General features: G+C 40.3%; 1 protein-coding gene across 4 annotated transcripts in view; it reads right to left on the minus strand.

Moving 5' to 3' along the window:
• Window positions 1-401: 401 nt before the first annotated feature.
• The window catches only part of grik4 (glutamate receptor, ionotropic, kainate 4), a 173,503-nt gene continuing 149,163 nt past the window's right edge, over window positions 402-24,741 (minus strand). For 3 of the 4 annotated variants that reach the window (XM_072593556.1, XM_072593559.1, XM_072593557.1), the window contains 7 exons: window positions 18,226-18,335; window positions 17,707-17,880; window positions 13,310-13,475; window positions 13,002-13,227; window positions 6,701-6,829; window positions 5,957-6,075; window positions 402-1,664 (listed from right to left, as the gene is read on the minus strand). In XM_072593556.1, the coding sequence (XP_072449657.1) occupies window positions 1,299-1,664; window positions 5,957-6,075; window positions 6,701-6,829; window positions 13,002-13,227; window positions 13,310-13,475; window positions 17,707-17,880; window positions 18,226-18,335 (1,290 nt within the window). In that variant the 3' untranslated portion in view covers window positions 402-1,298. The remainder of the gene's footprint in view (window positions 1,665-5,956; window positions 6,076-6,700; window positions 6,830-13,001; window positions 13,228-13,309; window positions 13,476-17,706; window positions 17,881-18,225; window positions 18,336-24,741) is intronic. The other variant, XM_072593558.1, reaches the window with a different exon arrangement.

Consider the following 24,741-nt stretch of genomic DNA (forward strand, 5'->3'; position numbering starts at 1 on the left):
ATTTCTCCAGCACTTTCTGTTCGTGATTCAGATTTCAGCATCTGCAGTTTTGTTTTTATTTTATGATAATAAATGCTGGCCTTGCTGGTGATGCTTACACTATCAATAAAGATTATAAAAGGGACTTCTAACAAAATCATGCTTTTAATCTTTTCAAAGAAGTTATAAAAACTGAAATACGATATTTAAAAGTGGTTCTGCAAATAGCTTGAAATATTACTCTAATTACAAGTCAAAGATACAAAGCTTTGAAGTTCATAAATGATGATAAAGATCAGTCCATGAATCCTGTGTGTTGAACATGATTACCTATGGAATCAAATCTGTCTCAGTAAATGGTGACATTAACCTCAAGTTTTACTTTTATAACTGCAAAGGTTCGGCTGAGGGTTACTAATATAGTCTTTAGGTGCATATTTCACTGACTAAAATGTGAAAATACGTGACAGGTATTTTTTCAAAAGGCAAAGAAAGGAAATGCAGATCCTTAATTAAAATTTAATGTACACAACTTTATAACACACAAATTGCATAGTCATTCATAAATTTTCAATATAGGGTGTATTAGTCCATTTTCTACCATATAGGATGGTGTCACAGTGTGTCACCTCACTTATGCAATATTGATTCAGCTAATCACCCTGACTTTGTGGTAAAAGGGATATCACACAAAGGAAGTTGTATGCCACTGTAGAAATTTTTATTCATTGCTATGTTCAGTAACTCAATGGTTTGTTTTCAACATAGACCAATTCTATAGGCCCAAGGTAAAGGTAAAGTCACCATTGTCCCATTCTTTGATTAGAGAGAGATAACTGATGGTGGTTTAACCTAAGGGTAACCATGCCTCAGGCAAGGGGAGAGGTTGAAAAGGAAAATCCTTCACAGTAACATCAATTGGTGCAAAAATTGAACCCATGCTGGTGGCATCACTCTACATTGTGAACCAGCTGTCCAGGCAACTGAACTAACTTACCTCAGGTCCAAGGATAGGTTTGTCGAAATGCATAGTTTGTGGTTTGAGACCTTGCTACTCCAAGAATGGAAACAGACTTTGTTTTTATACCAGAAATTAGTGAAGGAATTCTGTCATTGCCTTGATTGGACAGAGAAGTTCCATTTACACGTCATTATTGTCTCTTCGTAAAAGAAAGTCATGATTACTTCAGAACCAGTTATCCAGGTTTTGTACTTCACTTTCCCCAAAGAAGAATATTACCCCTTCCTGCAAAGGACAAAGCTCACCACCATGAACAAATTGCCCTTTGAATCAATGCTCTTTGTTTAAAACTAATATTTTATTGCTCTGGGTCACTGCTGTTGTTTATCTCCCTTTCCCACTCTAGACATTCTTCACTTTGTATTGATGTCCCCATTGGCTGGGGTCTCAAACCCTGAAATCGGCGGCATTCTGGACAGACACGAATGTGGGTGCAACCTCTGACTGCTAAGGCAGCTTCATGTGCCAGTCTCTGAGAGATAGGTTCCGGTACTCTGCCACTACACAGTTTTCCATTGCTCAGGCTCATAGTATTCCCATCCCGTGGAATTTCACTGTGATTTGAATGGCTCCGTATCATATGGCGTTTCCGCCGAGATGGTAAACTTTCTTGGCAAGACACAATACTCCGTAACTCTTTCAGCATCTCCTGGCAAACAGAAATCTGAAAAAAAGCAGAAGGAGAAAAAGCCAAATAACCAGTTTATTAAAACATCCATGTTACATTCAGCATATGCTCTTTATGAGATGGCTGGTGTCCATCATGCTGGAAACAAATTAGTGCAGCACACAGTTTTGGAAGGCATCACCTTTCACAGTGCCTTCTCTAAATTTCACATTGGAGATTAAAGAAGGTAATTAGGAAGGTGGAAACTTGTACTATTAATAGCAGAAATCATTTTCAGAAGAGCATCACAAACCCTTGTGATCCTTTGCCTGTTGGTCAATTTGTCTTGACTTGGTACCTGAGAGGCCTACTTCAACCATCATTAAAACCATGGCGACTAGTTTTAGATCCCCAGACCAGTGGTATTAGTTCCTCTATCCAATATTAGTTATCTCTAATATCTCAAAATCTTCTATCAAGTTATCCTTTTAACCTAATTGAAGACCTGGTATAATTCTCGTAATCAATTTTCTGAAGATCAGAAAATTGGACTCGAACATTAACTCTATAGACGCTACCAGAACTGATTAGATTTTCCCATGCTTTGTTTTCATATTTTACTTCAGATCTCCAATATCCGCAGTACTTTGGATTTTCCACACTCCTTCTCCTCACAGACAAATGAGGTCATGGCATCATGGTATCCAAAGAACAACAGTACAGCACAGGAATAGGCCCTTCAGCCCACCAAGTCTGAGACAACACTTGATGCCTTTCTAAACTAAAACCTTTTGCCTCTATGTCATCCATATCTATCTATTCCCTGCTTTTTCATGTATCTTTAAGATGCCTCTTAAATGTTGCTATTGTTTTGCTTCCACCATCTCCTCTAGCATGCATTGCAGGCACTTGCTACCCTCACACATCTCCTTTAAACTTTCGCCCTTTTATCTTAAACCTATGTACCCTAGTAACTGACATTTCTACCTTGGGAAAAAGACTCTGACTATCCTTACCTCTCAATTTTGTTAACTTCTCTCATGTTATCCCTCAGCCTCTGACATTCAAGTGAGAACAAACCAAGCTTTTTTGTATTGACATGCCCTAGAATATCAATATACTCTCTCTAGACTCATCATCCACTATATCCTTATCTTTAGTGAATACCAAGAGCCTGACCCACTTCCCTCTGGCTCCATGCCTCAATTCTCTCCTTCATCCTTGAATGAATTCTTTCCCTATCTATCCTCTTACTTCTTGTACACATAGAACATGGATGTATAAAATGCCTTGGGATTTTCCATAATCCTGTTTCCCAAGGACATTGCATGGCCCCTTTTAACTTTCCTAACTCCTTGTTTAAATTACTTCCTATTTTCTTTATATTCTTCAAGGGCTCTGCCCATCTTCAGTTTCCTAAAACATATGTATGCCTCTTTTTTGCTTTTGACTAAACTCACAATTTCTCTTGTCATCCAAAGTTATTGAATCTTGCCATCCTTATCCTTCATTTTCACAGGAACATCCTGAACTCCAAAAGAACTGGCCTTTAAAAGGTTCCCACATGATGTGTCAATTTACCCTCAAACAGCTGGTCCCCCAATCTACATTCCCCAGTTCCTGACTAATGTCATAATTAGGTAAAAACAATGACTGCAGATGCTGGAAAGCAAATACTGGATTAGTGGTGCTGGAAGAGCACAGCAGTTCAGGCAGCATCCAACGAGCAGCAAAATCGACGTTTCGGGCAAAAGCCCTTCATCAGGAATAAAGGCAGAGAGCCTGAAGCATGGAGAGGTAAGCTAGAGGAGGGTGGGGGTGGGGAGAGAGTAGCATAGAGTACAATGGGTGAGTGGGGGAGGAGATGAAGGTGATAGGTCAAGGAGGAGAGGGTGGAGTGGATAGGTGGAAAAGGAGATAGGCAGGTTCGACAAGTCCGGACGAGTCAAGGAGAGTGTGCTGAGCTGAAAGTTTGAAACTAGGATGAGGTGGGGGAAAGCGAAATGAGGAAGCTGTTGAAGTCCACATTGATGCCCTGGGGTTGAAGTGTTCCAAGGCGTCAATGTGGACCCCAGGGCATCAATGTGGACTTCAACAGCTTCCTCATTTCCCCTTCCCCCACCTCATTCTAGTTTCAAACTTTCAGCTCAGCACACTCTCCTTGACTGGTCTGGACTTGTCCTACCTGCCTATCTTCTTTTCCACCTATCCACTCCACCCTCTCCTCCTTGACCTATCACCTTCATCTCCTCCCCCACTCACCCATTGTACTCTATGCTACTCTCTCCCCACCCCCACCCTCCTCTAGCTTATCTCTCCATGCTTCAGGCTCACTGCCTTTATTCCTGATGAAGGGCTTTTGCCCGAAACGTCGATTTTGCTGCTCATTGGATGCTGCCTGAACTGCTGTGCTCTTCCAGCACCACTAATCCAGTAATGTCATAATTAGTCTTCTCCCAATTTAGTACTTTCAACTGAGGACTACTCTTATCCGTATCCATAAGTAATTTAACATTTATGAAATTATGGTCACTTTCCAAAATGCTGCCCCGATAATTTGATCACTTGTAAGGGCTCATTCTCCAGTACAAGGTCTAGTATGGCCCTTTCCCTAGTTGAACTATTTACCCACTGGTTCAAGAAACCCTCCTTGATGGACAAAACAAAGTCTGTCTCATTCAAGCCACTGGCACTAGGGGAGTCCCAATCAATATAGAGAAAGTTAAAAATCACCTACCATAACAAATCTTGTTTTACATTTTCTAATAATGTGTTCACATATATTTGTATCTGTATTACCTGCTGGTTGTTCAGGAAGCCTGTACTGCAATCCTATCAATGTGATTGCACTTTCTTATTCCTGAGCTCTACCCACATGGCCTCACTGGATGAGCCCTCCTAGGTGTCCTCCCTCAGTACAACTATGAAATTCTCCCTAATGTTATGAAGGTGTAAGAGGTACTGTACCTTTAAGAGATTTGAAGGACTTAGAGAAGCACACAGAGTACTGGAGAATTTACAATATACCAACCTCCAATTTTGACAATATTAAAAACCAATGAAATGATCTGATGCTTTGGGGTATAAGACCAGGGAAAACTGAACAGTTGGAGAGGAAAACTGCCAAAAGACCAACAGATGTTGGTTGCTAGCAAGAACTCTCTGAGAGGTACCTGTCTGGAGAAGGAGTTTGCACAGGAAAAAGGATTGACACCGACCTGGAGAGCAAATCTACAGAGGAAGATACCAAGAGAAGATTCGGCAGCTGGCTCATTTTGAAATTTGAATTTTTTGGTAAATCTTAATTGTGGCTTTTATTGGACCAGCGTGATAGAAGGGAAAGTAAAAGATAGGTATTATAGAAGGAATTGCAAATAGTTGTTAGTTAATTCGCTGTTAGACTTTTAAAAATAATAAAGTTGTTAATTTTTACTTTAAATAATTCTTGGCCTCTCAAATTTTCACAGATTACTGCATGGGATAAAGCTTTGCTGGTTTAAATTCAACGCGGCGGTGGTGGTGGGGGGGTTACCCCTTATCATAACACAAATCATGAACACAGTTACCGCCAATTTCTTTTTTACATCCCTGTCTATCTTGCCTGAAACATCTAAACTCTGGAAATTTAAACCCTTGTCCCTTCCTCAATCAAGTCTCTGTAATAGCTGCAATCTCATAGTTATGTGTATTCATTCAAGCTGTAAATTTATCTGTCTTACTTGTCATACTTCTCATATTGAAACTAATGCACTTCAGATTGCCAGTCCCACTATGTTCAGTTACCTCCCCTGTCTATTCTTCCTGTTGGCTTTACTGGTCTTAGTATCCGATTCCTCTTCAGTCTTTTTACTTGCTGACCTACTGTTCTGATTTCCATCTTCTCTGCCACACTAGTTTGAATCCTCCTGAATGACACTAGCAAACCCCTTTGCCAGAATATTGGTGCTCCTCCTATTCAGAAAGAAGTCCATTGATCTAGTTGTTTCTTTCATTGTTGAATGGCTTGTTAAGATAATTTTAGTAGCATTGAGAACAAACCATCAATTACAGCAGAAGAAACAATTTTTGAAGGGCAAGCCAGTAATACACAACAAACCTTTGGCTACCAATTCTCTGCTTTGTGAGAACTATGGTTATTTGCTTGCAGAGTATGTGCTAATAATGTAACAGCAGTCCACTGGTTGCCATATGTTTCCTATATTTCTGTAAATATTAAAGATGCAGAACTTAACCCAGGTCTATCAGCACTCAAAGTTTTACTTTCCATGTTTGGGAACTAACTTTCTTATGGCATTATTTCTGAAGAACTTTTTTGAAGTATACAAGTGAATACCTTCAGCCTGCATTACCTCTGTTTCTGTGGAATGCCTCATTGTCCATGTAAATTCAATCACTGCCATGACAACAGCAACAATCAGGCCACAGATTAGAACCACAAAAATTCCACCAATGTTTTCCATTCCTAGACCTGAAATTATGAACAAAAAGAAAATTATGTTACAGTCAAATTCACAACAATGAATTGCTCCTTTGGGTCTAGCAGTATTTGAGTGGACTTCATAGAAAGTGGTTATGGCATCAGACTAGATTTTGCAGAACAGGCTAGTTCAGATCCCACAGAAATCTTGGGCTTCTTTTTCTTTTCTGATTGCGATAGACTCAAGACTATCCAACTCCTCACCGTCCTTCTGACCCTGACAGCAATTTCTTGTCACTTGAAATCCCATTCCTCGCTGCCATGCTTCTTATAATTGCTGTTAGATTCTGATTGGAAAATCAAAACTTAGGAGTTAAAATCACTTAGCACCTGCCTTCAGCCCTTCTCTGTTTGGTTCTCACTTGCAATTGGCCTATCTGCTCATCCACCTTGACAATTATCCATTCTGATTCCTTCCCATACACCAATCCCATTCACTGTGTGGATCAACAAGCTCAGAGGTTATGAGTAATTGGGATTTGGTGTGAGTATAGATACAAACACAGTTTTTAATAGGCTGAAAGTTACTTCTATTGAATGAAATATTCATATTCTCTGCTGTATAAAATAATTTTCAAGAGATAATGCACCTACTAAAGAAATGCGTTGACCTCACCTTTTGCCCTGTGTTCTCCTTCCTTTGGGCACTTTCCTCCCTCCCACCATTTACGTTTTAACATTTCCAGTTGATTATTTTCCTGAAGTTGGAGAATGGCCAAATCAAATTCATTGCGAAAACGTGAAGCTGTAGGAATGGTACAGAATGATTAGTGACAGAACTGAAACGAAAGATTGTTTGCTGCAATATAAGATACTGGACTAAATTACAAGGCCTTCAGTGGTTCATAGGAGATCAACACCCATGTTTCACCAGTTGATATGCAAACTCTAGATTAACAGTTTAACAGATCAACAAATTGACACACAAGGTTTCTGTAAATGGGAAACTAGACTTTAGTCTAAGGTAACATGCAAATAGATATATCTATAACTGTTTCAGATTAAGTTACCACTGGTAACTATTAATGGCATCTAGTCTTTGAAAAAAATCAAGAGACTTGTTAAGCAGTCTGAACAAATTTCTAGTGATACAGGTTGGGCTTGTGGCAAACCTCAATAGTTAGTGGACAAGAAATAAAAAAACTTTCAAGTATTCATTGCAAGTTCAAGTTTTCAAAGACATCTTACGTATATGTAGTACCAGCAAGTTTTGAGAAGATTTGTAGCTCAGGTTAAGGTTCTGGTTGTTGGTTTGCTCGCTGAGCTGGAAGGTTAGTTTTCAGATGTTTTATCACCATACCAGGTAACATCTTCAGTGAGCCTCTGAAAGAAGCACCGGTGATGTAGCCCACTTTCTATTTATATATTTGAGTTTCCTTTGGTTGGTGATGCCATTTCCTGTGGTGACATTTTCTATGGTGATGTCATTTCCTGTTCTTTTTCTCGGGGGTGGTAAATGGGATCCAAGTCAATGTGTTTGTTGATAGACTTCCGGTTGGAATGCCATGCTTCTAGGAATTCTCATGAATGTCTTTGTTTGGCTTGTCCTAGGATGGATATGTTGTCCCTGTCGAAGTGGTGTCCATCCTCATCCACATGTCAGGATACTAGTGAGAGTAGGTCATGTTGTTTTGTGGCTAATTGATGTTCATGTCTATTTTTCTGCCTGTTTGTCCAATGTAATATTTGTTACAGTTCTTGCAAGGTATTTTGTAAATGACATTAGTTTTGCTTGTTGTCTGTATAGGATCTTTCAAGTTCATTAGCTGCTATTTTAGTGTGTTTGTGGGCTACCGTGATGCCAAGGGGACTGAGTAGTTTGGCAGTCATTTCCGAGATGTCTTTGATGTAGGGGAGAGTGGCTAGGGTTTCTGGACGTATTTTGTCTGCTCATTTGGGTTTGTTGCTCAGAAGTCCGTGGACTGTGTTTATTGGGTACCTGTTCTTTTTGAATACACTGTATAGATGATTTTCCTCTGCTGTGCGTAGTTCCTCTATGCTGCAGTGTGTGGTGGCTCATTGAAATAATGTTTTAATGTAGCTTCGTTTATGGATGAGGAAGGATACCCCTGAAAAGCAGGATGTCTAGAGTGGTTATCTCCGGTTTGCTTCCAGTTCCTCGGGCTGGAGAGGTCAAGAACAGAGAGATAATGGACTTGAATGTGTGGCTGGGGAACTGGTGCAGGAAGCAAGGATTTAAATTCTTGGATCACTGGGGTATGTTTAGTGGTAAGCATAGATTATACAAAGAGACGGTTTGCACCTTAATAGGTTGGGGACCAGCATTCTGGCAGGCAGGTTTGCTACTGCAACACAGCTGCGTTAAAACTAAATAGCGGTGGGGAGGGGACAAACTGGAAGTTTAAGAAGGAAATTGAAGGGAAAGTTAGAACAAGGGAAGTCAAGAAAGACAGAGGTATCAATGAAGCAGAAAACTGAAAAAGGGATCATGCTGTAAGGTTGAGTGAAATAGAGGTTGATAGGGTGAGGGCGGTAACAAATTAAAAATACTATATATGAATGCACTAAGTATTAGAAATAAGATGGATGAGCTTGAGGCTCTTTTGGAAATTGGCAGCTACGATATTGTGGGGATAACTGAGACGTGGCTTGAAGTGGACAGGGCCTGGGAAATGAATATTCAAGGCTATATGTGCTATCGTAAGGACAGACTGACGGGCAGAGGGGATGGGGTGGCCCTGTTGGTAAAGGATGATATTCAGTCCCTTGCACGGGGGGACCTAGAATCAGGGGATGTAGAGTCAGTATGGATAGAGCTGAGAAATTCTAGAAAGACCCTCTTGGGAGTTATCTACAGGCCCCCAAACAGTAGTATGGATGTAGGGTGTAAGTTGAATAAGGAGCTAAAGTTGACCTGTCGCAAAGATATTACTACAATTGTTATGGGGGATTTCAACTGGGTAGACTGGGAGAATCAGGATGGTATTGGATCTCAAAAAAGAGACTTTGAGGAGTGCCTCCAGATGAATTCTTAGAACAGCTGGTGCTGGAGTCTACCAGGGAGAAGGCAATTCTGGATCTGGTATTGTGCAACGAACCAGAATTGATCAGGGACCTCGAAGTGAAGGAGCCATTAGGAGGTAGTGACCATAATACAATAAGCTTCAATCTGCAGTTTGAAAGGGAGAGGGTACAATCGGTAGTGACAATATTTCAGTTGAATAAAGGGAACTATGGAGCTATGAGGGAGGAACTGGCCAAAGTTCAATGGTGCAATACCTTAGCAGGGGTGACAGTGGAGGAACAATGGCAGATATTTCTGGGTATAATGCAGAAGATGCAGGATCAGTTCATTCCAAAAATGAAGAAAGATCCTATGAGGAAACAGGGGTGGCTGTGGCTGACGAGGGAAGTTAAGAAACATATAAAGTCAAAAGAGAAAAAGTATAACATTGCAAAGATGAGTGGGAAAATGGAGGACTGGGAAGCTTTTAAAGAACAACAGAGGATTACTAAGAAGGAAATACGGAGAGAAAAAATGAGGTACGAAGGTAAACTGGCCAATAATATAAAGGAGGATAGTAAAAGCTTTTTTAGGTATGTGAAAGGGAAAAAAATGGTTAAGACTAAAATTGAGCTCTTGAAGACAGAAACAGGGGAATATATTATGGGGAACAAAGAAATGGCAGAAGAGTTGAATTGGTACTTCAGATCTGTGTTCACTGGGGAAGACACAAGCAATCTCCCAGAGGTAACAGTGGCTGAAGGACCTGAACTGAAGGGAATTTATATTTGCCAGGATTTGGTGTTGGAGAGACTGTTAGGTCTGAAGGCTGATAAGTCCCCGGGGCCTGATGGTCTACATCCCAGGGTACTGAAGGAGGTGGCTCGGGAAATCGTGGATGCATTGGTGATTATTTTCCAGAGTTCGATAGATTCAAGATCAGTTCCTGCGGATTGGAGGGTGGCTAATGTTGTACCACTTTTTAAGAAAGGAGTGAGAGAGAAAGCACGTAATTATACATTAGTTAGTCTCACCTCAGTGGTGGGAAAGATGCTGGAGTCAATTATAAAGGATGAAATTACGACACATCTGGATAGCAGTAATAGGGTAGGTCAAAGTCAGCATGGATTAATGAAGGGGAAATCATGCTTGACTAATCTTCTGAAATGTTTTGAGGTTGTAACTCTGAAGATGGACAAGGGAGATCCAGTGGATGTAGTGTACCTGGACTTTCAGAAAGCCTTTGATAAAGTCCCGCATAGGAGGTTAGTGAGCAAAATTAGGGCGCATGGTATTGGGGGCAAAGTACTGACTTGGATTGAAAATTAGTTGGCTGACAGGAAACAAAGAGTAGTGATAAACGGCTCCCTTTCGGAATGGCAGGTGATGACCAGTGGGGTACCGCAGGGATCAGTGCTGGGACTGCAGCTTTTTACAATATATATTAATGATATAGAAGATGGTATTAATAGTATCATGAGCAAATTTGCTGATGATACTAAGCTGGGTAGCAGGGTGAAATGTGAGGAGGATGTTAGGAGATTACAGGGTGACCTGAACAAGTTAGGTGAGTAGACAGATGCATGGCAGATGCAGTTTAATGTGGATAAATGTGTGGTTGTCCACTTTGGTGGCAAGAACAGGAAGGCAGATTACTACCTAAATGGAATCAATTTCATTGGGGCAGTAAAGGGGCAGTACAAAGAGATCTAGGTGTTCTTGTACACCAGTCAATGAAAGCAAGCATGCAGGTACAGCAGGTAATGAAGAAGGTTAATAGCATGCTGGCCTTCATAACAAGAGGGATTGAGTATAGAAGCAAAGAGGTTCTTCTGCAGCTGTACAGGGCCCTGGTGAGACCGCACCAGGAATATTGTGTGCAGTTCTGGTCTCCAAATTTGAGGAAAGACATTCTGGCTATTGAGGGAGTGCAGCATAGGTTCACGAGGTCAATTCCTGGAATGGTGGGACTATCTTATGTTGAAAGGTTGGAGCGACTGGGCTTGTATACCCTTGAGTTTAGAAGACTGAGAGGGGATCTGATTGAGACGTATAAGATTGGACATCCAGGAGGCAGGAAACATGTTTCCACTGATGGGTGAGGGCCGAACCAGAGGACACAGCTTAAAAATAAGGGGTAGGCCATTTAGAACAGAGATGAGGAGAAACTTCTTCACCCAGAGAGTAGTGGGTGTGTGGAATGCTCTGCCCCAGAAGGCAGTGGAGGCCCAGTCTCTGGATTTGTTTAAGAAAGAGTTGGATAGAGCTCTCAAGGATAGTGGAATCAAGGGTTATGGAGATAAGGCAGGAACAGGATACTGATTGAGGATGATCAGCCATGATCATAATGAATGGTGGTGCAGGCTCGAAGGGAGAATGGCCTACTCCTGCACCTATTGTCTATTGTCTATTGATGGGGACAACACAGCCATCCTAGGACAAGTCAAACAGAGACATGCACGAGAATTCCTAGAAGCATGGTATTCCAATCTGAACTCTATCAACAAACACATTGACTTGGATCCCATTTACCACCCCCTGAGAAAAAAGAACAGGAAATGACATCACCATAGACATGATGTCACTGCAGGAAATGACATCACCAACACAAGGAAACTCAAACATATAAATAGAAAGCGGGCTACACCCACCGGTGCTTCATTTGGAGGCTCACTGAAGATGTTACCTAGTATGGTGATGAAACATCTGAAAATGAACCTTCCAGCTCAGTGAGCAAACCTACATCCATATGTAACACTATTTATCACACGGGGGTTTCAATAACAACTGTCCCTACACTTGAAGAAGAAATTATCATGTGAAGAGAAAAATCTTTAAAATGATTGCACTCTGTTATGTTGCCTAAACAGAAAGTCTATCCTGGATGATTGAATGAACATCAATAGGACTTGCACATGGAATCAGCAATGAACTTGCTGGTCACCGAGTCCTTCAATTGCCTGAATCTTTTTATTTAAATGCAAGTGTATAGGAGGTTTAGGCTTCTACATTGTTAGAGAATGAAGAATGGTAAGTTAGAGCTAAATTAATGTCATTAAAGGTATCAAAATTCATTCATATTTTTACTTTTTTTTCAAAATCTTGTGACTGAAATCTTCTTTCATCTCATCCTGTTTCCCATCAATCATCAAAAGTACAGCATATTCCCAAGGTACAGCAGCAGAACAACACTTATGAGGAAGTCTTTTACTAATTATCAGTTGACCAAGTCATCTGGCTCACTTGGTTCAAAATAACTTGGCTCAAATAACTTGGCTCACTTGGCTCAAAATAACTTGGTTATTTTGATGAAAGCAGCATCAAAGACTTGAATAAGTTGAGTGGGACTAATTGGAAAGCTCTGTCAAAGAGCTGGGAAGTGTAATGGGTCAAAGAGCCTCTTTCTATACACTTTAACTTTGAGACTTTTCCCCATAATTTGCTTTCAATGTAAAATTACTTTCAATGTATGGTTTTCAAATAAAGGGTAAGAGCAGTGATTATGCTTGATTCTGTATCCTTTTGTGAAAAGGCAGAGGTTTCAAATGTGAGCTTACGTGCAATAATCCCTGTTACCCCAACTGGTGTGTATTCCATGTCACCAAAAAGTTTTAACCAAAGCACTTGCAGATAATCTGTCAATTTTTTTTAAGATGACTGTTTATATTTCTATATTCAATACTATTGAAAATCCATGGATCATAATGTTTCTTTTTTCTTTACCCGTGCTAATTGATCTATAAAATATTTTCAACTTCTTTCAAAATATATTTCTCACATAACCTAAAGCTTGACGTATGCGTCTTTGATGCTTGAAAGCCACAGTCACTTTGTGTGTATGTAGGAATATCCAGTTTAAATCATGGGAACAATGGTATTGCTTCATCAAATTATGCATATATAATATGGGATTTTTGCCAACTAAATGTCACTGAATGCTAGTTTGACGCACCAAGTGGTAAACCTATACCATATCCTTTGGTATCCAGGAGACCACCGATCTGTGTAAGGTTGCAATTACGTTGTCTATGGTATTCATTCATGGTAGATTCTAATAAGAACGCGTAATTGGAGTTCAAAACTCGAGAAATTCCTTCTTCTGTGCTTTTCACAAAGACACTTGGCTGCTTAGAATGCATATAATTCCACATTCTCTGGTAGGTCTGGTATCGAGAGTTCTGGAAATCAAGCAAAATAAACATTTCTCAAAAATAAAAACAAATTAATAAGCAGAAAATTGTATCATTGCTGGTATTTTACCTGGAAGAAAGTCATGCTTGAACCTCTTTGAATTGTCCCATATTCAATGTTTGTCTGGTCAGCAAGGTCATCAACTGATTCTATGGGTACATCCATTCTCTGTACAGTGAGAAAGGCAGCCAGGTTGGCTGTGTAAGATGATATGATAATCAGTGTGAAAGCCCACCTGAACAGAAACATATAATCAAACCAACAGTGGAATGTAGACTTTGTAAAACTGATGCTGAAATTTAGATTGAAAAAAAATCAAAGATACAATTCCTGTCAATCACAAAAATTCTTTGATTATTTAGCAGATTCCATTAGTTATCACACAAACCATCATAATATCCTTACAGCCATTTATAACTCAAAGGCTAGTTCCAATAACAAACTTAAAGTGACCAGGTTCATCCACCAGATTTTTTCCTGTCCCCTGACAATTGCAGTTCAAAACAAATTTGTTATCTTTAGCTGCAAGTCAACAACAGGAATTTTCTGGATAACGTCCTGAATGCAAACGGAAGATGAGTTTACTTCTGAGATGGCTACAGAATCTGTTGTTACAACTCCTGTCAAGACCTTTTGAAAATAATTGATCATTTCCCAACAACTGATGGAAAGAATCAACAAATTTTCATGTTCTAAAACACTAAAATTAACATTGACTAAAATGACTTAATAGTTAATTAATACATTAAATTACATTACTTTCTCATTTACTAAACACAACTGAAAATATGTTATGAACAGTTTGTTAGCTATGCCATATTCTCAGCAAAGTCAGAAAGCACATGACGTAGGGTATAGTCCACCAGGCTTATTTGAAATCACAAGCTTTTGAAGCGCTGCTCCTTCATCAGGTTTCAAGTTAACCAGCTGGACTAAAACCAGGTGTCATGTGACTTCTGAATTTGTCCAACACCAGTACCTCCAGATCATATTCTCAACAGATTTGTAGCCTTGTGAATGAAGTTCCACACTCCTCTCTGCTTTTCAATGCATGACCATTCAGCCGATTGAGCATCCTCTGCCATTCAATATAATCATCGCTGATCTTGGGCCTCAACTCTATTTATTTTCCTGTTCTTCATAATCCTTTATTTCCAGAGATTCTCAAAATCTGTCTTTCCCAGATTTAAATATTATCAATGATTCAGCATGCACAACCCTCTGGATAGGGATTACCCCTTGAATAAAGAAATTTTCCCTTATCTCAATCCCAAATAATCAACCCCATATCTTGTTCCATTATTAAAAATCACACAACACCAGGTTATAGTCCAACAGGTTTAATTGGAAGCACACTAGCTTTCGGAGCGACGCTCCTTCATCAAGTGATTCTTCATCACCTGATGAAGGAGCGTCCCTCCGAAAGTTAGTGAGCTTCCAATTAACCTGTTGGACTATAACCTGGTGTTGTGTAATTTTTAACTTTGTACACCCCAGTCCAACACCTCCAAATCATTGTTCCATTATGTTTTAGATTGCCCGAGGAGCAGAAACATCCTTTCAATGTCTACCCTGCCAAGCCCCTTCAGAATCCTGAATGTTTCAATGAGACCCTTACAAGAAGGCACAGTTTATTCAGACTCTCAACAAAGGATAAGCCTCTCATCCCAGGGGAGCATTTGATGTACCATCTCCAGTGCATTTATATCTTTGCTTAAATGTGAAAACCAAATTACAGACAGTATTCTAGATGTGGTCTCACCAAAATGCTATGCAAGTTTAGAAAGACCTTTTTAATTCTGAACTCCAATCCACTTGCAAGAATGGTCAATATGCCATTTGCCTTCTGAATTGCTTGCTGTAGTTGCATGCTAAATTTGTGCTCCTTGCACAAGAACATTCAAATCTCTGAACAATAACATTTACAAATCTTGTGCACTTTAAAAAGTATTTTACTTGTCTACTTTTGTGAAAATGAATAAACTCCTGTTTCCCCACACTGTACTCCATTTGTCATCTTGTTTCCCATGCACTCAACATATTTCCTTCACTCAACAGTCTTCCAATGTCCTTTGAAAGTTCCTTAAGTAAATCTTCTGAGTATGCTCAATGGATTCCAGTGGCAAGGCTTACTCTGGAAATTCCTTGCTCCTTAACTCTCCTCAAACTCCATCCTCAACTGAAAAATAGTTCTCTTCAGCACCCTATTCAATAGCTAACACAGTCTTTTCCTCTAGTTAAGTTATGCCCAGTTTCTTACTCCAGGTTTATTCTGAATTCAAATTCATGTGCAGAATGAGCAGCTGCCTCACCTTTGTGTCAAGTTGTGAAAAGTAACACTTGAAATTTTGTGTTTCAGCCTGGGTGTCTTTCCCATGATGATGAAAACAAACTATCTTGTCTCTGGATAGAATTCAGTATCGTTTCACCATTCTCTATTCCAGAACATTGTGTATTACCTTTGAAACAAAAAGTGCTGCAAAAAACTCACCAGGTCTGGCAACATCTGTGGACTGAGAAACAGAATTAACATTTTGAATCCGTTGTAACACCAAGGGTTGGTGCATAAGGGAGGGTTTTAGATCCCTGGATCACTAGGACCATTCCTGGGGAAGATGGGACCTCCACAAGCAGGATGATCAGTACCTGAACCAGAATGCGATCAACATCCTTGTGGGTGGGTTTGCTAGTGATGTTGGGAAGAATACAAAATAGATCAGCAGTGGGTAGGCACACTGTTACTGCAATGGAGACCCGTATACTTTAGTACAGGAACCAAGACAGAAAAAGTTCAGCCATATTGAGTTCCAACTGAGTAAGGTGAAGCTGGATAGCTTTTAATACTAGGAGTATTACAGGTAAGACAGATGAATTAAGGATGTGGATTGACACATGGAATTGTGATATTGTTGACATCACAAAGACATAATTGAGTGAGAGGCAGGATTGGCAACTTAGCATTCTGCAGTATAGATGCTCCATGCAGGCAGGGGAAGGTGTAAATTGTGGTAGTTTAGCATTATGAAATAAGGAGTCAGTTACTGCAGGAAAGAGGGATGATATCTTGGATCTTCAAATGAGGTTTTTTGGGTAGAAAAAGCAAGCAAAATAAAAGGGACTGTCACACTGCTGGGAATGTATTATAGACCCCCAAACAATGTCAGGCAAAAGGGAGGACTGCAGATGCTGGAAATCAGAGTCTAGATTAGAGTGGTGCTGGAAAAGCACAACAGGTCAGGCAGCATCCGAGGAACAGGAAAATCAACGTTTTGGGTGCTTTAGGGAACATTTCCAGGACACCCGCACCAATCAACCCCATCACCCTGTGGCCCAACATTTCAACTCCTCCTCCTCCTCTGCCAAAGACATGCAGGTCCTGGGCCTCCTCCACCGCCGCTCCCTCACCACCCGATGCCTGGAGGAAGAACACCTCATCTTCCGCCTCGCAACACTTCAACCCCAGGGCATCAACGTGGACTTCACCAGTTTCCTCATTTCCCCTCACCCCCCACCTTACCTCAGTTCCAACCTTCCAGCTCAGCACCATCCTCATGATCTGTCCTACCTCCCTTCCCACCTATCCGCTCCACCCTACCCTCTGACCTATCACCTTCATCTGCACTTCCATCCATCTATCGTACTCTTGGCTACCTTCTCCCCAGCCCCACCCCTCATTTATCTTTCCACCCAGAGGCTCCCTGCCTTCATTCCTGATGAAGGGCTTTTGCCCGAAATATCGATTCTCCTGCTCCTTGGATGCTGCCTGACCTGCTGCACGTTTCCAGCATCACTCTAATCTAGACCCTAAATAGTGTCAGCAGGCAATAGAGGAGCGTATAAACAAGATGTGCAAATCAATAATAGGAGAACATTAAGACCATTTCAACTTCACAATATTAATTGGGGTCGTCATAGTGTAAAAGGTTGGAGGGGACAAGTTTCTTGAAACTGGACAGTTTTTTATGTTAACACACAGAAAGTCCAAACAGGGGACAGTACAATGCTGAACCCAATTCTAGGGAACAAAGTCAGTCACATAATTGAAATGGCATTGGGAAAGCATTTTAATAACATCAACTATAACATAATAACTTCTGTGTTTGGCCAAAATAATTTACCCAGATAAGGGCCAATGAACATGGACAGATATAGCCTGCCAGTCATTCTGGAATTATTTATTTTTAACTCATGAAATTTTGACTACCTTATGTCCATACTTTAAAATAGTTTACTGGAATATTTACCATTTGAAATTCTTCATCATGGAATCACAGACTGATACACATAAAAAGAGGCTATTTGATCCATCACATTCATATTGGTACTTTGGTAGAGTTATCCAATAACTTGCACTCCCATCCTTCGTCCCGACAGCCTTATAATTATACATTGCTTTCAAGCAACCATTATCCTATCATAGCCAGTATCATTTGGTCTCTCAGGTCTAGTAACTGGAGATTTCTTACCATACTCCACTAACACAGCGTGTGGAGAGTGCTCGAGGCATGATCTCTGATCCTTGCTGCATGAAGCCACCCACTGGGAACCACAGGCTGTTTCCTAGAGAGTACTGATTGACCAACACTTTACATTTTCCTCTAAAGCAAGGTTGCGGGTTATACCACTCATAAGGAGACAGTCTGTAAAAGAAATCATTACATCTAAAGTACAGAAACTGTTACCGTGCCCATTCAACACTGTTTCGTAAGCAACTGGTCAAAACATATCAACTGCATAAGAGAACATCGGCATCTTTCTGTATTGCCTAAACACTGCCTACATTATAAGCTAAAACAATCTACACAAATCATTAATAACTATTAATCTTCAGCTCGTTTCATTATGTGTTTTAGTCTAACCTCCTACTTGAGCCAATGTCGGGACTTTTAAAATAATAAATATCAAATACACAAAGATAATGATGTACTTATGGAGGGACTTAATAGAGCAAACAGTGGTTTCACAGGACACCCACATGACTATACCTGGCTACAAGGAAGAGAACACAACTGACTGCAAGATAGGCAAGCACCATGAAGAGCCAAACACCAGGAGAGAAAGGGTCCAGGAAGGAAAAATAACCAGGCTTCCTACCCTGAAATACAGTAAGGAAAGGACATAGTTGACATGGAATATCTGTTTAGCACAACAGGAATCACATTAAACAATAACATACACACACAAATGAATGAAAAGTGAATTTTCACAAGTTTACACTGGAACCTGAAATAAATGATGAGATTTCACTGATCTGGAGGATGGAGCAACCAATGAAATATGAGGGACTCATGTCCCAACACTGGTCAAGCACTGACCAGTTGCTGAACAGTGGGAAAGTTGGTGGGCAAGTCAACCATCTACTGAAGGCTTGCAACTAATTGAGGGTGATCCTTCTTAGCCTCTGGCATTCTATGGGAGGTTGCCAGTTGCATGGAACCAGCATCATCACCTTCGGGAATCAATTAGAACCAGAGGCTCCAAAGCTCGAGGAGCTTGCTGCTGGTAGCAATGATCTCTCTACGTCCTGATGAAATCACTGTAGAGATTTCTCCTCCAGACACCAGAATCCACCCATTGCCCCAGCAGAAAATTTAGATCTTTTCTTCTCCTAGAGGGTGCCTCAAGACAAAGTCATCATAGAATCCCTACAGTGCAGAAGCAGGCCATTCAGACCATCAAGACCACACTGACCCTCTGAAAAACATCCCACCTAGACCCGCCCTCTCCTGTATCCCTGCATTTCCCATGGCCCATCCACCTAACCTGCACATCTTTGGACTGTGTTAGAAATCTCACATGGACACATAGAAAATGTGCAAACTCCACACAGACAGTTGCCCAAGGCTGGAATCAAATTGAGAGGCAGCCATACTAACCACTGAGTCACTATGTTGCACCATCTTATTATCCCTGCTGTCATTAAGGCTAACTTTCTTTGTGGCTCTGCTGAGGCTTCTGATCTTCTGCTATTTGATTGGGCAGGGTGGATAAAGGGGAACTAGTAAATGTAGTGCATTTGGATTTTCAAATGACATTCAAAAGGGTGCCTCATTAAAGGTTACTGGACACAGTAAGAGCTCATGGCATTAAGACAATATATTAGTGTGAATAGAAGATTGGCTAACCCACAGGGAACAGAATTGAGATAAATGAATCATTTTCAGCTTGGCAAACTTTAAATGATCGAGGTTCTACGGGGATCAGTGCTGGGCCCTCAACTATTTCCAATCTATTTTCATGACTTACATGAAAGTCAGAATACTTGCTACAACTGTACAGAGCATTGATTTTGATCTCTTCAAGATTAATATACTTATGTAGGAAGTAGTTCAAAGATTCACTTTGGCTAATTCATGGGATGAAGGGGTTGTCACAGAGGAAAGGTTAAGCAAGTTAGTCGAAAACTGAATTGAGACTGGAAGAATGAGAAGTGATGTTTGGTCAGCATAGACCTGTTTGGGCTGAAGGGTCTGTCTTTGTGCTGTAGGACTCTATGTCTTTTATTATCAAAAAGTAAGATTAAGGACGTTTGACATGGTAGATGCTGACAGAATGTTTCCCCTTGTGGGGCATACAGAACAAGGGGGAAAATGTTTAAAATTAAGATGAGAAGAGAGATGTCTTCTCTGAGGATTGTCAATATTTGGGATTCTTCTCAGACAGCAGTGGACTCTGGACCATTGAATATACTCAAGGATTGGTTTAACAGTTTTTTTTTCTACAGAAGAATCAAGTTTTATTGAGATCATGCTAGAATGTTGAGGTGAAAATCAGATCAGCCATGATTTTGTTAAATGGTGGAGTAACTGCAATGGGCTGAATGGACAACTCCTCCTCCAAATTATTAAGATCTTATGATTTTATGTATCTAACATTGAACTTATTCCTGTCTGAAAAAAATCTGCCGTAATATTTAGGGTTCATCATGCCTCTGAGTAACAGGTTTACTTCAGGCTCACAACTTCAAATAAATTACAGGCCGTCTATTTTGTTCCTTTGATTTCCTTAAGCAACAAGCAGTGACGAGGCTTTACTGAGAAGTAAAGGGCCTTGATTATCTGAAATAAGCAGAGCAATGACTCTTTCAGTCTGACATGTCCTGATGTTTCTTTCTTGGTGCCAAGAGTATTGCAATGTTATGCAATATTTGTTGCCTATATCAGTACTGCATGGAAGCCATTCCTCATAAGCCCAGGTCTCACCAATCTTTGCTTTCCCTATGTGTTAAATACCACCTACAGTGCTCAACTTTATTCTGACATTTTTGTACATGGTTGTGTATTATTGACGTTTGGTAACAATTTGGAATTGGATGGATCCAGAGAAAATCTTCATTATACTGTAGCTTTCTCTGCAGCTCTGGAGACCTATCTCTGAAAGGGATCATTGTGCCATAAGCTGTAGAAATGTTTATTTTAAAGATGATTCATTAATAGCACTACACATCCTCAGCACGACCATTATGCTACCCAGTCATAACCACAACCCTTTGTGGTGATTCTCTGCTCACTGAGTATTCTCTGCTCACTGAATGTTAAATATCAAAATGAATTCAACAAAACCAAAGAACTGCAGATGCTGAAGATCTGAAACCAAAACAGAAATTACTGGAGAAACTCAGCAGCTCTGCAGCATCTGTGGGAAGAAATCAGAAGAGACATTATTTATGCTTGTTCTTTCTGTCTGCAAAGATCAGGCCACTGTCTATTGACATATGTAGTTTCAAGTGCACAGAAGTATGCCACACTGTGAGCCTATCTTGAATTGGTTGTTAGTGTAATTCTTAACACACAGAATTATATCCAATGTTCAACACTGTTTTGAGTCTTGCAAGCACAAGCTGGTTGAAAACAGTCCTGTAGACTTGTAGATCACATCAAACAACATGTCTCTTCAGCTGTCTGCAACTAGAGGGGTACTGGCTCTATCAAACCAAACCCTGCTTGCAAAACCCAAAACGTACTATCCAATATTATATTATATTCCACAATTAGAGAACATTTGCTAAATTATATTGTACTCTAAGAATTACACTGACAACGGTTTAAGATTTCAAATCAGGCATGCAATGTGGCAGACTGTGAATGCACATGTATATTAATGCACAGGTATGAAAAAGACAGAAAGAACATATATATAGACAGTCCTTCAACTCAACAAAACAGGTCACAGCCATTCTGATTAGTTTTTCTGGGCAATGCCTTGACCAACCAGAGTCAACCCACCTGGATTTAAATTTAAACAAATACATTAGCTTTTGTTTTTGTTACAGTCATCATCCCATCCTTCAAGTGCTGTACTATTTTTTGAAGGAAAGGATGCTAGGAATAGATCAGCGTAATTCCCTTGCAATTAAACTAACAGAAAAGGGAGTCAAAGTTAGTGAATTGTCTCCATTTCACAAGTCACCATGGCAATTTTAGTTGTATACCTGTTAATCAGTCACTAACAGTGGCAACAAGAGCAAATCAGAGGCTAGGTATACTGCAGCAGATAACTCATCTCCTGACTCCCGAAAGCTTGTCCACTATCTTTAAGGCACAATTCAGGAGTGTGATGGAATACTCCTCACTTGTCTGGATGAGTGCAGCTCCAACAACACTCGGGAAGCGTTACACCATCCAGGACAAAGTAGCCTACTTGACTGGCACTACATCCACTCCCTGCACCACCGATGCTCAGTAGCAGCATTGCACACCATCTACAAGATGCACCACAGAAATTCACCAAAACTCCTTAGACAACAGTTTCCAAACCCTCGACCACCTCCATCGAGAAAGACAAGGGCAGTAGATACATGGGAACACCACCACCTTCAAGTTCCCCCTCACTATCCTGACTTGGAAACATATAACCATTGCTTTACTGTCGCTGAGTCAAAATTTTGTAATTCTCTCCTGAAGGCCTTTGTGGGTCAACTTACAGCAGGTGGACTCCAAGCTGGCAGCTCACCACCACCTTCTCAAGGGCAACTAGGAATGGGCAATAAATATTGGCCCAGCCAGGAATGCCCACATTCCACAACTGAATAAACTGTGTCCCGAGTAGCTAGCTCTTCCAGCGGGTAAAGATTACTTCCTGCAGCAGCTGTCTGACTTGATCCTTAATACTGTCCTTTGGTCTCCTATTCCACTGCCATTGTGAGTACATTTCAATACAACTGAGTGACTGAGGGCAGTCCCCTAAAATGCAGCTGATGCAAGCGATGTGTTAAAGTGCAGAAAGTGATTTTAAATTTCTGCAAGGCAATCAATCGTGAAAATGAGGTGAAGAAAGATATTGATGAAAATGAAAAGAAACAAAAAAAAGATCAAATTTCTGTTATTCACTGTGATGACAAACAAACTTCAAACTCAATCATAATTCTTTGGACATCAAGTATGCCTCATCTTCCTATGTCCTGACCTCTTTCATTGATGGCATCACTTGGTTTCACTCTTCTGCATCACCTCAGTTGCTTTAATTCTGGTACTAAGGCACTATAAACACAAGTTGAAAGATTCAGTATGATGTGATGCAGGAGCCATTTTCCACAGAGAAATGTGTGATGATATGAAATGGTCCCTTGAAAAACTATCAATAGAAACGCAATCTTGAATTGTTAAGAACAATTAATTCCTTTAACATTTGATGAAAGAAGTTTAAAAATTTGAATAATTGCAAGTGAATATTTTTTGCAGAGCTTCAGTACAGATATGAAGACCTGAACAGTATCTGTTTCATGCTGGGTAATTCGGAGTCTTGCTTCCCAAAAAGTATTTCAAAGGCCTGAATTCCCACACCTCATTCTAGAATACAGAATAGGGACAATTTCCAGTTCCACAAACCCAACTTGGGGGAAGGTGTTCCAGATGGTCAGATTCCTGTTCGAGGAGTGAGGATGTTAACAAACATTGGGCTTGGAGACAACAACAGAGGGTGCTGAATACTGAGATGGGCTATGTGAAATGCTGGCCACTTTGCTCTGGGACTTGTAAGAAAAATAATATAATAATAAAAAGAAAAATCCCCTCTAGCCTGAGTGTTTTACACCCTGACACTCCCCTACACACTTCAACTCACCAATCCAAGCTGGCTCAGGCTCCCCACCCACCCCCATGGTCCCTCACACTCCATGCCAAATTTTGCATCTTAACACTCTCTTGATGTATTCATTAACTCTGATGGAAAACTCAGCCTATAAAAATATCAGACTGCTCAACATTAAAGACAGTTAGAACTGTCAATCAAACCATGAATTGGTAGGCTGAAGACAGGATATAGTGTGAGATCAGTGCTGCAATGTAAATCCTATAATGATATCTCCCATGCTAGTGCTAACAAACAGAATGAAACAGCAAGCATTACATTTTTTAAAAGTCTTCTTTATTTTGAAAGCCAGGAGATTTAAATGCCTTAACTGCTTGAAAGTTCTGTGGATTTAAATGCCTTCACAGTTTGACACTTATGTTGCATTCATGCAATTAATTACCTTCAAGTCTACTTTTAATATGAAAAGATGTTTAACCTTTGGTAAAGGTAACTTTATCTCTCCCAAAGGTGAACTTGGACCTTTGATTTCCATTTGTTTGTGGGAGACTGGTTGAACGAGTGTTTATTTTCCCTTTTGAGAAGTCCTGATGAGCAGGCCTCTTAAATTGCTGCAGTCCTTGGATTTCTAGTGCACTGGAAAATCAAGCCCTGCTATTCCAGTGTTATGAGAAAAGTTAAAGACTTTAAAAGTATGCAGAATTTCCCAATGTACCTGAATATTAGACTCAGATTAAAAGAAAGCATGGACCAGGTTTTTGGACTTTGTTGCAAATAAGTAGATTCTAGCTGATGACAAACAACTATTACTTAATATGTTACCTCTGCACACACATAAGACACATACAAAACATGGATTTGATGGACAGAGAGAGGTAGACTGACAGAAAGGCAGTGCAATGGTCTCTGTTTACAGGGTTTGCAGAAATGACCCTTTTAGTTTGTCTGGGTCTGCTGCTCCTTGACATTCTTTCCTCAAGTTACTTAACTTGTTTGCAGGGACACAGAGCAACTAGTTCATAACGTATAAAGTTTCTGACTTATTGGTTAAAATCTACAGCCTACAACAACTGATAGGGGGAATAAACTGACATTCTTCAGGATCGAGGTTACTGTGGGACATCTCTCCATTGGCTTCTGATTAAAACATTCACACCAACAAGCTGTTTGGCTACCTGGGAGCCAATCACATAGTTGGTGGCAAGCAGATTGTTTTGTCATCATTCCACAGACCAATCAGCTACTTGTTGCCAGATGCCATTACTTAACAAAGGTGGTAAGGAGAAGCCAGGGAAATTTAGACCAGTGAGCCTGACATCAGTTGTAGGCAAGTTGTTGGAGTAGATCCTGAGGGACAGGATATTCATGTATTTGGAAAGGCAAGGACCGATTAAGAATAGTCAACATGACTTTGTGCGTGGGAAATCGTGTCTCACTAACTTGATTGAGTTTTTTGAAGAAGTGACAAAGAG

The sequence above is a fragment of the Chiloscyllium punctatum genome, chromosome 23 (assembly GCF_047496795.1).
Source record: "Chiloscyllium punctatum isolate Juve2018m chromosome 23, sChiPun1.3, whole genome shotgun sequence".
In the NCBI taxonomy this organism is placed as follows: Eukaryota; Metazoa; Chordata; class Chondrichthyes; order Orectolobiformes; family Hemiscylliidae; genus Chiloscyllium; species Chiloscyllium punctatum.